The 13993-nt window shown below is 45.7% G+C and overlaps 1 protein-coding gene across 3 annotated transcripts in view; it reads right to left on the bottom strand.

Annotated features, from left to right (window-relative positions):
* Positions 1–339: 339 nt before the first annotated feature.
* ical1 (islet cell autoantigen 1-like) overlaps positions 340–13993 on the bottom strand; it is a 32861-nt gene continuing 19207 nt past the window's right edge. For 2 of the 3 annotated variants that reach the window (XM_063217480.1, XM_063217479.1), the window contains exons 10-17: positions 9289–9338; positions 7252–7311; positions 5545–5787; positions 2874–2954; positions 2053–2349; positions 998–1099; positions 642–758; positions 340–468 (exon numbers count right to left, since the gene is read on the bottom strand). In XM_063217480.1, coding sequence (XP_063073550.1) covers positions 643–758; positions 998–1099; positions 2053–2349; positions 2874–2954; positions 5545–5787; positions 7252–7311; positions 9289–9338 — 949 coding nt within the window. In that variant the 3' untranslated portion in view covers positions 340–468; position 642. The remainder of the gene's footprint in view (positions 469–641; positions 759–997; positions 1100–2052; positions 2350–2873; positions 2955–5544; positions 5788–7251; positions 7312–9288; positions 9339–13993) is intronic. The other variant, XM_063217481.1, reaches the window with a different exon arrangement.

Here is a 13993-nt window from a genome sequence, read left to right as displayed (position 1 = left end):
GTGTGTGTGTGTGTCTGCGTGTGTGTGTGTGTGTGTGTGTGTGTGTGTGTGTGTGTGTGTGTGTGATCGAGAGAGAGAGAAAGAAAGCGATTGACCTCAGAGTGGCATCAAACTGTGAGTCATTCATGATTAGACTTCTTCTGTGTCTTGGTTTGTACGTTTGTGAACAGCCAACATTGTGGTCTGACTGTACACAGACACAACCTTCAAAGATATGGACAGACAGACATTCCAGTGTCTATTCACAAACAGAAGGGATCCGTGCGCGCACACACACACACACACACACCCGCACGCACACACACACACGCACACACACACACGCACACACACACACGTGTGACCATACATGCACAAGGCTGTGCTTCACTTCACGTCATTCTCATAGGCTCAGACAGCATCGGATTCCAACAGGTCCTAGAGTGCAGACGGCTTCTAGAGTGCAGACAGAACTCCTCTCTTCCACGCCTACGGAAACGATGACAGACAAAATGAGCAGAGGCTCAAAAAAACATGCTCTATTGCATAAAGAATAAAATGAAAACCACAATGTACATGCACAAACAGGCATGCATGCACGTATTGTATGTATACGTGTGCGTATGCATGTGCATACAGACAGACAAACACAACACACGCACCTCAAGCATTCATGAGTTCTTCATCAGAGCGCCCAATGGCGTCAGGGTTGGACAGAGGGTCCAGATCAGCAAAGAGGTTAAACCACGCAGACATGTCCCTCGCAGCACCTTTGGGAGCTACAGATACGTAGAGAGAGAGAGAGAGAGAGAGAGAGAGAGAGAGAGAGAGAGAGGGAGCAAACTCGATTATTGACTATTATCTAACAAATCGTATCCCATTTGTAATTTCTTTCAATATAAGCATGTGGTGACAAAAGCGTAAAAGCCCATAAAGGCTGAAACTGGGAAGTCAATTTGCTTCAAGCCGTGCTTCACTTCAAATTTCTGAAGTGACTGAAGTCGGTTAATGCACGTACCTCCGGCTGCAGCCCTGGGGCTGCTCTGTGGGGGCGGAGCTTGGCCTGTGGTGGGCGGCGGCTGCAGAGGAGGGACTTGGAACATGGGCGGAGTCACCCAGCCTACAACACGGGAAGAAGAAACCGACAATAGAGAATCAATAGAGATTATTCAAGCCCGTACTTTTACAGGATGCATGTGACGTCAGGTTCTCAGACGTTCAGTTCGTTCATTAGCAAATCAGCAGTCTCTGTTCAGTAGCAACAGGGCGGTCGTCCAACTAGCATTTTGATCTGAGCAAAGGAGTGCCACTTTATTTCTTAAAATGACATCAGAGCTTCGACACATGCCAGGTCTTTCATTTATAGTTTAAAGCTCAGCTCACTCAGCAATACGCAGATCACAGCTCGCTAACGAGGACAGTCAGTTCGCGAACGAGTAGCCAATCAGCTAGCCCATGACCACGAATAAACAAGTTAACGTGGCGGCGACAAAGGCATGTTTTTAGTTGTTGATGTAACTTGTAATTGAGGATGCTTTTCTTTTTTAATGGTTGCAGTTTCAGTTGATAGGTTTGGACAAGAGAGGCACACAGGCAGACTAGGAATGGGCTTCTCCTTCCCACCTCCTCTCGTTCACTGAACTAGTTCGGTCAACATTCACCCACTGCTCTTACACTGTGGCGTGACATCATCAGAATGAACGAGTGAACTGAACAACCAAATTTCTTTTGCTGAACTGAACTTGGAGGAAGGTCAGTAGACCGAAAGCTTGGCGTAGCCACTTAATGCACACCGTACCTACAGTGGCACGCTGTAATAGTCATTGAAATGTCACTACCATAGCACTACAATACTATGACACAACACAGGCCCTTTAGTAATGCACCACGACTTGGTCATTACCATACTGGTAACAACAAATGTATAAAGCTGTGTCTTAAGGGGTTAATAAAAATAACAAAAATAGTATTTAAGTGTGCAGACATTTTTCTTTCTATTTTACACATTTTATGCTGACCTGAACGAATAGGCGTGGGACATGGCGATTCTTTCCGCCTGAACTAAAAACCCACCTGTGGAGCTGAGGCTGTGGTCCAACAGCTGAGAGGGCAGGAAGCCAGTGGGGCTTGGGGGCTGTGATGGTGAGGAAGGAGCTGCACCAGCAGTGGAGCCAGCACCACCAATGGAGCTGGCGCCACCTAGAGTCTGGGAGGCTGCTCCAGCGGACGAGGAGGAGAGGGGAGGCGCGTCGAAGGAGCCGAAGACGTCCTGCCACTCCCTGCTGAACTCATCGCTGGAGGAGGCGCCGGGGCTGAGGAGGTCACGGAGGAAGGACATGTCTCCTCTGTCCTCCTCTTCTTCCCCTGCACCTGGAATTATGGATGGATTTTTGATGGATGAGTCTTGAGGAAAATCTTCTACCAAGACCTTACCTAGACATGTCATATAAATACAGTGCAGTTTTATGTTTCCAATTTTTTTATGATTATGTTATGTTGTATGCTGGCTACGTGAGTATTGCATGTAATGTAGTGAAGCCCAAGACAAATTTCCCTCTGGGGACAATAAAGTACACTCTAAATCTAACCTTAAGCAGTGTTCTTCTGCGTTTTAGATACCACATCATATGTTAGAGTGTACTTTATTGTCCCCAGGGGGAAATTGGTCTTGGGCTTTACCCACTGCATTACAGTCTATTGTATAGGCATCCACAGTACATTTTGGGGGACAGTCAAAAGTTAGTCAAAAACACAATATAACTCAATTTCATTTCCCTCAGGACGAATAAAAAGAATCTTGGATTTTGAATCTTGCATTGGCGCAAGACAATAAAGGCTCATCTCATCTCGTCTCTTATATCATCTGTTCTTCGTCTCATTTCGTGTCCTCTTACCTCCTGCTGTTGCTCCTGGAGAGGCCTTGGTGGACGGATGCTGTTGCGGCAGGTCAAAGAGGAGCTCCCTCATTCCTGCAGCTGGAGAAGAGAAGAGAAGAGAAGAGAAGAGAAGAGAAGAGAAGAGAAGAGAAGAGAAGAGAAGAGAAGAGAAAAGAACAGAAGAGAAGGGAAGAAAAGAGAAAAGAAGAGAGAGAGAGAGGGAGGGAGGGGTGATGGAAATAGAAGAAGAAGAGGAGGAGCAGGAGGGGGAGGAGGAGGAGGAGGAGGAGGGAAGGATATATAGATGCAATGCAGCAAAAAACAGAAGTGAGAGACAAAAAGCAGGAAAAAAGAAAAGGAGGAGGGGGACGAGGAACAGGTGAGCGAAATGAGAATGGGGGAAAGCAGCAAAAGAATGAAAAAGAAATAAAGGTGTACCAAATAACATGGAATGAGGATAGACATGGAGAGAGGGAAAAAGAGAAGGAGGACGAGGAGGAATTGGTGGAATTATAAGTTCCCAGAAGGAGAAAGACAGAAAGAGAGACAAAGAGAGAGAGAGAGAGAGAGAGAGCGAGCGAGCGAGAGAGAGAGAGAGAGAGAGAGAAAGAGAGTGGGGTGAGGACAAAACCGTTAAAGACAGACAGAGAGAGAGAGAGAGAGAGTAGGGGGGCGAGGACAAAAACAGCAAACTAACCAATAGCATACATCAGGTCTATGCTACAGTATGGCAAAAAGCAAACAGCTAACACAACTCAGAGTAGCAAAGGAACAGTTCTGGATCACGGGGACACATTGTAGGAAGCACGAGCAACTGAGAGAGAGCACCGAGAGGAGGAAAAAAACTGAAGGTGTGGCCAGTTAGTAGCAGAGAAGTCAGTCAGCAGTCACCAAGGGAAAGAGGTATGTAGCCCTGAGTGCCACCATCAGAGAGCACACCGCCTGTGTATGCAGGGAAGAGATGCATCATCCATCAGCTTGCAGGTGCATCACAGTGGAACAAATGTCACTCGAAGACGTAAAAAAGCTGTGGCACACTGCAGCTCAAAGTCTTAAGTATTCAGAGTCAGGTGTCCGCACCTAATAAATAGTAAAAACTTTGAGCTGCAGTGTAGCCTGACTTACTGACTTCACGAATGTTCTCATTACGCTTCTCTGGGGAGGGTTTAGTCAGAGAATCGTATATGAGTGTGAGATCAATCAGGCGGGTTCTTTTCCGGTATACACTTTACGTCGGGTGAACGCCCCTTTAGGAGACCTTCGATTAGGAGACCTTTGGAGTCTTGATTTTGAGAATAAATGGAGTCCCCTTAGAGCTGTAGATGGCGGCAGCGCACGTCTTGTGCAAACACCATGAAAAGAGAAAAAGAAGGAGGAGGGACAAGCACACTCCTTTGCATTGGATGGGCAGGTTTTAACGGATCTCTGTCTAGAGTATCTCTGGTTTAGTCGTCCACCACATCGCCGTCCAATAAGTGAATGCACTTGGGCGCATAATAACATGTCATGAACGTCGACTGTCAGTGATGTCAGTTCACTCATTTCAAACCAGGGGTGCATTTCTCGACAGCGTAGTTGTTAGCCCGTTAGAAACATGGGTAGTTGTCAATGAGAAATTGCATTGCAACCAAAAAAGTAACTAACGTAGTTAGCAGCAACTATCGTTTTGAGAAATTTACCCCAGAACTGCACTTACTCCTCCCATCCAAGCGCTCCAGGGCATCAAGGACCCAGATCAAAAATAAATTACCAAGTAATTAATGTGGTCTGGTAAAACCAGGCTAGCTGCAGCGTGCTCCAGCTTTTCTCGTCTGCTCATTTTCTTATATTCCATTTTCTGCATGGATACCAATGCATGTGGAATGTGCAGAGACCGTGTAGAAAGCACTTAAGATGATTTGATCTGCATGCATGCTGCATTGATCTGTATACATTAATGTTAAAAACTCTACATGGTACCTGACAAAAAACGATCAATACAACAAATTATAATTGACCAAGTAATTAAATAACCGTTTGCTGCGTCTGCATGTGTGTGTTTGATTTACATACTGCACATACAGCTCTATGAGGAACAGATGCGGCAAAAGCAAAGAGCTGGAGAAAGTAGCACAGAGTGAAAACCAGCCACAGAAATCACCAGATAAAGAAGTAAAATCATACTGTCAGATGTTAAGGCAAGAGTTTATCATCACAGCGTTAGTTAGGCTGGTAAGATAGTATACATGGGTTCACAGTGTAAACATGTTCACAGTGTAAACATGATGTTGTGAGGAGAGGCAAGACACTGGCAGCCAACCATGGGAGCTATTTTGATCGACAGCGGTTTCCAACAATCAGAGGTTGAGGTGTGCGCAGCTAGGTTCGCGCAGCCAGGGGAAAACAAAAATGTAGAACCCATGTATAATTAGAGTTAGGCTAGTTTCATAGCAAAAGTGAAAGCCTACAATAATGTGACGCTTAAGTCTTAAGTCAAACGTTGGTGACATGTTAAATAGCCAAGAGGAAGGCAAACAACTGTGGAGAAAGGCAGCGAGACAGCAGTACCGATTTTGAACATGGCAGTGCAATGCTAAGGAGGTTAGCGCTACGCCAAAAGCAGCCAAGCCTGGATCAAAAAGGAGGTTTTGGAGGAGGATGAAGGGAAGGGAAGGGAAGGGAAGCGAGGGAGGCAGTGCAGAGTCTGTACCCCAGTCGGGCTGCTGCGAGGTGGGGGAGGTTCCCGGCCAAGTCCCTGGCGGAGCACTCAACCCCCAGGAGGCATCAGTGGTGGTGGTGGTGGAGGAGGAGGAGGGCAGTGGTGGGGGTAGGATGGGGGGAATAGCGCCGTCGGGGGTCGGCGTGAGGGCAAGATCAGGGTCGGGGGTCATGAGCAAGAGGTCGTCGTCTGTAGCGGTGGAGGGACTAAAGGGGCCCGACAGCTCAAACAGGGCTGAGGGGGGAGGGGGGCGAGGTTAACATGAGTACACACACACACACACACACACACACACACACACACACACACACACACACACACACACACACACACACACACACACACACACACACACACACACACACACACACACACACACACACACACACACACACACACACACACACAGTATTTGTGAAATGACAATGTGTATGACACACACACACACACACACACACACACACACACACACACGCACACAAGCAAAAGAAAACGCATATACAGTATTTGTTAGATGATTATGTGTATGACACACACACACACACACACACACACACACACACACACACACACACACACACACACACACACACACACACACACACACACACACACACACACACACACACACACACACACACACACACACACACACATTCTTACACATGTCGCGCACAGACACGCGCACACACCAACACACCATTGGGTGAAAGTGTTAATACATTGATACACAGACAATATCACAAGACATACAGTAAGCATACAGTGTATTCAAACACATGTACCAGACAAAGAAAACAACAATGGCAACCAGGCAGCCTCTAATGATATGTTAATCTGAGCTGTGCAGTCTATAGATATGGGTCAATGGGTCAATGAGATTAATCTATCTGTAGGCTTAATGCCATGACAAACAGTACATAAAACTGAACAGGCTGTGTCCAACATGTTCACTGGGTTACGAGCACGCTCCAAGTTCAATTGTTTGGAGTTTAATCGTTTTGTTCCATAGACAGTGCAATGAGAAAATGTAATTTCATTTTCCTTGTATGACTTGTGCATATGATGAAAGTGATAATAAAAGCTGACTTGACTTGACTTGATTCCACCCCACAGTGTCAACGTCATCACAGTATCACAGTATATTATTGGGCAAACAAAGTTTTTTGAACATAATGTCCATTTCATGCATATTTTCGCACACCAACATGTATGAAAATGAAAACCCATTGGATTTAGCCATTCCATTTCATGCACATTTGTATCATAAGAGAGGGTGTGATCACATGACCCCAACGTCCTATATCAGGTGCGCATAATTATTAGGCAACTTTGTTCTGCTCGGGGAAAATAACTATATCTATAAACAATGTTGAAGTCTTCCAGATGGATGTGGCTGTCTTAAAATTGCAGAACTATCAAATGCACTGTCACAAAGCCATCGGTGTCACAAGAAATGTGTTCACAAAGTAACTGTCAAAGATTGAAAAGAATTGAAAAGGACCCTGCCGTGGCCAACCGGTAGGGCACTCGCCTGCCATGCGGCTGACCCGGGTTCGATTCCCGGTCCGGGTCCTTTGCCAAACCCTCCCCATCTCTCTCCCAATTCACTTCCTGTCCACCTCTCACACTATCCTAAAGTCGGAAAAGACAAAAAAAAAATTAAAAAAAGAAAAGAAAAGAATTGAAAAGGCTCACCAGAATCCAGGCTGCCACTGTCACTGCCCCGACTCTGACCGTCCATGGCCCGGGTGGACACTGAGGAGGAAATTCACATTACATTACATTAAGCTGAGAGTTTTATTCAAAGTGACGTACAGATATTGCAGGGTATAAATTACAGTCCCTGAAGAGATGTGTGGTTAGATAGATGCCTTGCTCAAGGACCCGGCAGCCATGGATGAAATTGTAGGAAGGGTCAAGAATCCACATTCATCCTACTGGAGAGTGTGAGACTTGAACTTGCAACCCTCTAAAGGCTGAATAAACTGACTCTGCGGACCAATTTGGCTCCCTGGCCTGAGTTTCACTTGTTAAAACACAGCGTTATAAATGTGTTGTTACCAGAGTGCCAATGACCGAGTCGTAGTGCATTACTAAAGGCCTTGTGTTATGTCTACTTAACCTTTCAATGACTATTACAGCGTGCCTCAGATGGTACGGCGTGCATTAAGGGGCTGCCATCCCTGTGTGCATTCCAATATACGACCTTGCGTCCTCCACTTGTGCTTGAAGAATAGTCCCCCAAAAATTATTTTGGCTACGCTGCCAGCGGGGAAGCTTTATTGTTTTCTCCACGGAGGAGGGGCCAGAAGGCGGGGCGAGGCCACAAGCACAAGTGGAGGACGCAAGGAAGCATATTGGAATGCACCCCATGAGTTACACTTTGTGCTGAGCTACCAAGACATTAAAATGCACTGCAGTGGCGCCCCCCAGAGGTTAGAGTCAGGATTAGGGTTTGTGCAACATTAACATCCTATTGGTCATGGCCCATCTCAAAGGAATAGCCCCAGTCAGAGCCATACAGAGAACAGAGTTACGCGATTGGAGGACCAGGAATTAAATTGCAGCCCCGCCTTTCAGCGAGATAAGGGAGTGCCTAAAGCAGCTGTCTTCCCATAGACTCAACATAGAACCACCACATTAACAGCCAAAAATAAGGACTAACGAACTATACTGCGGGGTAATCACCACAAATATGTAAACTATCAACTGTCTCGGTGGTGATAATCACAACACTTTTAGCACCTGTGATGTTTATCTGAAGTTATTACTACGAACAGCAAGTCTTGTCATATTCCCTGCATTGCATCGCATTGCATACTGTGTGCTACGCCCACTACTAGGAACTAACTTTCGCAACGCTGAGCAGTACTGAGAAGCTAAAACAGATAATTTTGCTAATGAGGAAGTCGGCCCTAGGACACAGCGGAGATCACCTGACTCTGTTCTCTGTATGGCTCTAGCCCCAGTGAGCAGACAGAACGCCTTCTGATTGGCTGACCAGGTGTCCATTATTCCCTGAGAACGGGACAACTACAGTATAATGTGTGGCTGCGCCACTGGGCTGTTAGAACGCTTCCGCCTCGTCCAATATTTCCCTTGATATCGGGACACCTCATCGGCCATTATTGCTTTTATAAGGAATACGGTTACTCCTGCTAGAACAGCGCTGCAAATCATTTCTGCAAGCTTAGATGGGTGTACTGTGTTACACAACGACTTTGTTAAACAGAAGTCTGGAAGTGTGTGTAGTACGAGGGGCAAGTTTATCCATTTACTTAGTTTACATGTTCAGAGAAATTTGACCTCAGAGACTGTGTTGCATACATGTTAATGCAAGACTTTTTCAAGACCCCTCAAAAGACAGGTTTCCGTTGACATCATCTTACACAAACCTGCATACATGCACCTGCACACCCACACAGCACGCTCGCACACACGCACACACAGCACGCTCATACACACACACACACACACACAGCACGCTCATACACACACACACACACACACAGCACGCTCATACACACACACACACACACACACACAGCACGCTCACACACACACACACATAAGCGCACGCATGCACACACAGCACACACAGCACACACACGCGCACACACGCGCGCACACACGCGCGCACACACGCGCACACACGCGCACACACACACACACACACAGCACAGTCACACACACACACACACACACTGCCTTGAGGCTAAAGGGCGTGCCTACCATTGTCAGGTACATTGTCTCCTTGGCTGTCCTCCTCCAGAGACACCAGACTGAAAACACACAGAAACAGCTCATGAGAATCACCCTTCACTCAAGAAATTAACACACTTACAAACAACTAATACAACTCTTAGTACATATACACACCATTTATTGGTGAATAACCCCTGTGCGCTTCAAACTAAATACAACTTTTCCATTTCTATTGCATTAAACGGAATTGTAATTTTGTAGGAGGAGGAGGGGAGAGAAACAGAGCAGCCAAGGAAGGTTGGCCAACGCAATACAATATTCCAATGCCGGGCTGTGTCAGCAAATACCATACACTATACATACAGTGTATACGGTAGGACGATCTATGTGTGTACAGTACAGGTATACAGTCTTTTTTTGCTTCAGGGCCCCGGAAAATATTCAATTATTGGGGCCCTGTCCTATCTGGGCCTGGAAAAGCATTGAAGCTCATCCTTCCTCCCTTATGATAGCTTCATGCAAAATAGAACTGTTGAACTCAGTAAAACCCAGGAAATATTTGCATGGCAGGCAACCGTTCAGAACAAATAAATATAGCTCCTTCGCCACTCATACCGATGTCCATTTTTTCCATTTTCCTCCTCATTTTATTCTCTCAGCTACCAAGTAAGGTATGTTTTCTGCTAAAGTTTGTTCCACGGGCTTTAGCAAAGAATATTCAGAACTTAAAGCTCCACTTTCTCCACTTGTTTTTGAGGAGTAGAAGTTTTTCCCCAGTTCTTCTAGAATTTTACCCAAACATTCTACAGCTCCCATAGAGCCCCGTGTTAAAAATCTCCCAGAGTAGTCGTGACATCACGTATTTGTGGTGGTACTCCTCAAAGGGTTAAAAGCAGCACATATTACTTCCTTGTTCCACAGGCTACTAAGGTATGCTCAAGTGTCTTTGACCGACAGATGAAGACTGAAGCATGACCGGTACAAAAAGTCCTCCTGCTCCTCTCTCGCCCTCGTTGCTGCATTCGCCATTTCCTCCCTCAGAGCGTCACTATGACATGTTCCAGTAGCCGTGACAGCCAGGCGTTTAAAGAATGACCTTTCTGCCTCTACTGCTCACTACTTGCGCAAGCCAGCCGTTTATGCTCGACTGCACGCTGTGTCAACAAAATTAGCAAACACAGCTCAGCAGCTCTCCTTCTCCTTCTCCACTCCCACTGTGGGGCTGCTGGTGCACAACAACTGCTACTTCTGCTGCTGCTGTGCTCTCGTGGCAACTGCTGCTAATGAACATCGGAAAGTGAGTGAGCGAGCGAGCGAGTGAGTGAGCGAGCGAGCGAGCGAGTGAGTGAGTGAGTGAGCGAGCGAGCGAGTGAGTGAGCGAGCGAGCGAGCGAGTGAGTGAGTGTGTGTGTGTGTACATGTACATGTACATGTGACAGAAGAGACACAGAGTGTGGAGAGTGCGAGAGAAAGAGAAAGAAGGAGAGAGAGAGAAAGAGAGAGACGGAGTGAGACAGAGAGAGAGAGAGAGAGAGAGAGAGAGAGAGAGAGAGAGAGAGAGAGAGAGAGAGAGAGAGAGACAGACAGACAGACAGACAGACAAAGAGATGGAGATGTACTGTATGTAAATAGTTACATAGAAAAAAATACTATAGCAGCAATGAAGTATGACTTAAATGAAATGTGCTGACTACAGTGAGATACCCGTAGTGACCGCTTATCCCAAAGGAAATGAAGGAAATTCATTGACTTCCTTTTTTCAATGCAATGGGAAAAGAGGAGTGAAATGAATGTGTGACACAGCAGAAAGTGAGACTTTATTGCCAAAGCTTTGTTTACGCTGCACTGTGTGGGATGGTGGCCTGAGTAGGTATTTCAACTACGTTGCTCATTCAAACTGTGCTGCCTATTGCCAAATTAGATTTTTTTTCATGAATATATTCTAAATAATAAACTAATAGTTATTAGTATGACCAAAGTACAGTGAGCTAAAAAAAAGTCTTATTTCTGGAAATTCCAAATGACATGGAGAAGATTGACCTTTTCATGTATGAAAAATGCAATTTTCCCGATCATAATGAATACTTGGAATTTGATGGTGGTGGTAGGTATTCATGAAAAAGGTAACATTTGTGAATGGGCAGCATGAATTCTGGAAATAAACTACTAAAAATATTACACAACACACCTATATGTGTAAACACATATGCAGGGGGTGAGAGAGAGAGAGAGAGAGAGAGAGAGAGAGAGAGAGAGAGAGAGAGAGAGAGAGAGAGAGAGAGAGAGAGAGAGAGAGAGAGAGAGAGAGAGAGAGAGAATGAAGGAGCAGGACCTGTGCCTGTGTGGCTAAGCATGTCTGAGAGAGGAGGATGTTGGGGATATTGGGAGGCATGTGAGGCATGTGATCAGGAAAGGGTGGGAAGGTATTAAGGAGCTTGGGGGTGCATCCCAATATGTGACCTTGCCTCCTCCACATGCGCTTGTCTCCTCGCCCCGCCTCCTGGCCCCTCCTCCGTGGAGAAAACGATAAAGTTTCCCAGCTGTCAGCCTAGCCACAACAACTTTTGAGGGACTGTTTTTCATTCACCATAACAATTGCAAACGAGAAAAAGACTCTACAATTGAGCTTTTGCAAGATATTGAAATATAATGCTGTTGTCAGTGATGTCATCATGACGAGAAGCGAGTGGAGGAGGCAAGTGGAGGATCCAAGGTCCCATATTAAGATGCACTCTGGGTGTGGAGAGAAGAGAGAATTCTCTCCAGCCGGTAGTCAGTAGGCTACAGCAAGCTACACAGAAATCCTACTTCCTGTTTGAGAAAGGAAATGCCGAGGAGCTGGCACAGGAGTGGGCTGCCCTGATTAGACGGACTACAGTGGAGAGGGGACCACCAACACAGGCACACAGACACAGACACAGACACAGACACAGACACAGACACAGACACACAGACACAGACACACACACACACACACACACACACACACACACACACACTAAGATACTCACAAACATACACACACTTCTGAAGTGGACTACTTTGGGTGGACTACTGGATGGATGTCACGGTTCAAATGGCATTAAGGTGAATCTACTCCGAACCATCACTTTACGTTACTCTACTCTTCTGTAATTCTACTCTACACTAATAAAGTAACTGCTCTACACTTCTGTAATTCTACTCTACACTAATAAAGTAGGCTAACTACTCTACTCTTCTGCTTTGGGTGACTTACAGATCAGTGAAAAGGGCCTTGACCGTAGCCGCAGATTTGATGGAGACATGGCTGAGAGCAAAGCGCAAAATGAAGGAAATTAAAAGATGAGAAGAAGATGCATCGCAAGACACATGCAGATGGTAAAGCAGGGACAAGCAAGGATGAGAGGGAAGCCATGACACAGGGGAAAATGTCTGCGTGTGTGAACAAATAGGACAATATTTGTACGATGTACTGTATAGCAGTGCTTCCCAAACTCTTACTACCGGGACCCCGACCCTTTGCACCTAAGAGTTTTGATGCGACCCCACCCGCCCCCCATATTTCAAAAAACCCAAACATTATTTGTCCCGATAATATTGGTAAATTCTTATTTGATATTCACAGGAAACGTAAAAGCATATATTGGATAGCTGTTACTAACTTATGTATGGAGTTACAGTATGTTAACTATTAAACCTGTGCTATCCCCTATTTTTATAAAGTCTATTCTGTCTGTATGTGCGTGTGAAAGCCTGAAAGCCCATCAGGGAAACTCCAACTCCCATTGCCATTGTGACACAGCACTCCACAGTACACAAGTGTTCACTGCAGACTGCACACAACGAAATTGCATTTTGTGCTTCACCTGTGCAAGGGGGCAGCCCCCAATGGCGCCCCAAGGTAGCAGTGTGGCAGGAGGGTACCATGGTCAGGGTACCTCAGTCATAGAGGAGCATGGGGGAGGGCACTGGTTAATTACTCCCCCCACCAACCTGGTGGGTCTAGAGTGGAACCGGCAATCTTTGGGCTGCAAGTCTGACGCCCTAACCACTTATCCATGACTGCCCTGTGTGTGTTTGTGTAGGGTTTCTCCCAGAATGTTGTAGCTAATGCGGTCACCTGGACAACAAACACCTTCCACCTTGACTTAATCCCTGAAATATGAAAGATATTGTACTGGAAATGTAATTTCTGTACAACATAGCCTTTCCATTCTTGACAGTCGTATGTGTCGGTGCCAGGTAACCCCACCCACCCGCCTGGACTAACATGTGTTCTGCAGGAAACACTGGTGGGTGTGTGTGTGTGTGTGTGTGTGTGTGTGTATGTGTGTATGTGTGTATGTGTGTATGTGTGTATGTGTGTATGTGTGTGTGTGTGTGTGTGTGTGTGTGTGTGTGTGTGTGTACCACGGTACCCCTGAATAGGCTTCAGACCAGCATAACTTTTTTGCATTTATGTACAAACCCCAACTCCATAGAAGTTGGGACACAGGTAAATTGTGAATAATAACAAAATACTGCCATTTTCAAAATGTCTGATTCTTACATTAGATGGAGAACAGCACAAAGAAATATATCAGCCATCGAAACCGACAAAAAATATTGCTTTGGGGGATATTCATGAATACGTAAAAACAACACGTCTCAAAAGAGTTGGGACGGGGAAAATAAAAGGCAGCAAATGTCGAGGAAGACTAAAAACAAAACAAAAGACAACACTTAACAGTTAAATACATTAACCGATGAAA

The sequence above is a fragment of the Engraulis encrasicolus genome, chromosome 15 (assembly GCF_034702125.1).
Source record: "Engraulis encrasicolus isolate BLACKSEA-1 chromosome 15, IST_EnEncr_1.0, whole genome shotgun sequence".
NCBI classification, from domain to species: Eukaryota; Metazoa; Chordata; class Actinopteri; order Clupeiformes; family Engraulidae; genus Engraulis; species Engraulis encrasicolus.
The sequence above is the reverse complement of the archived record's forward strand: the minus strand, read 5'-3'. Positions and strand labels throughout refer to the sequence as shown.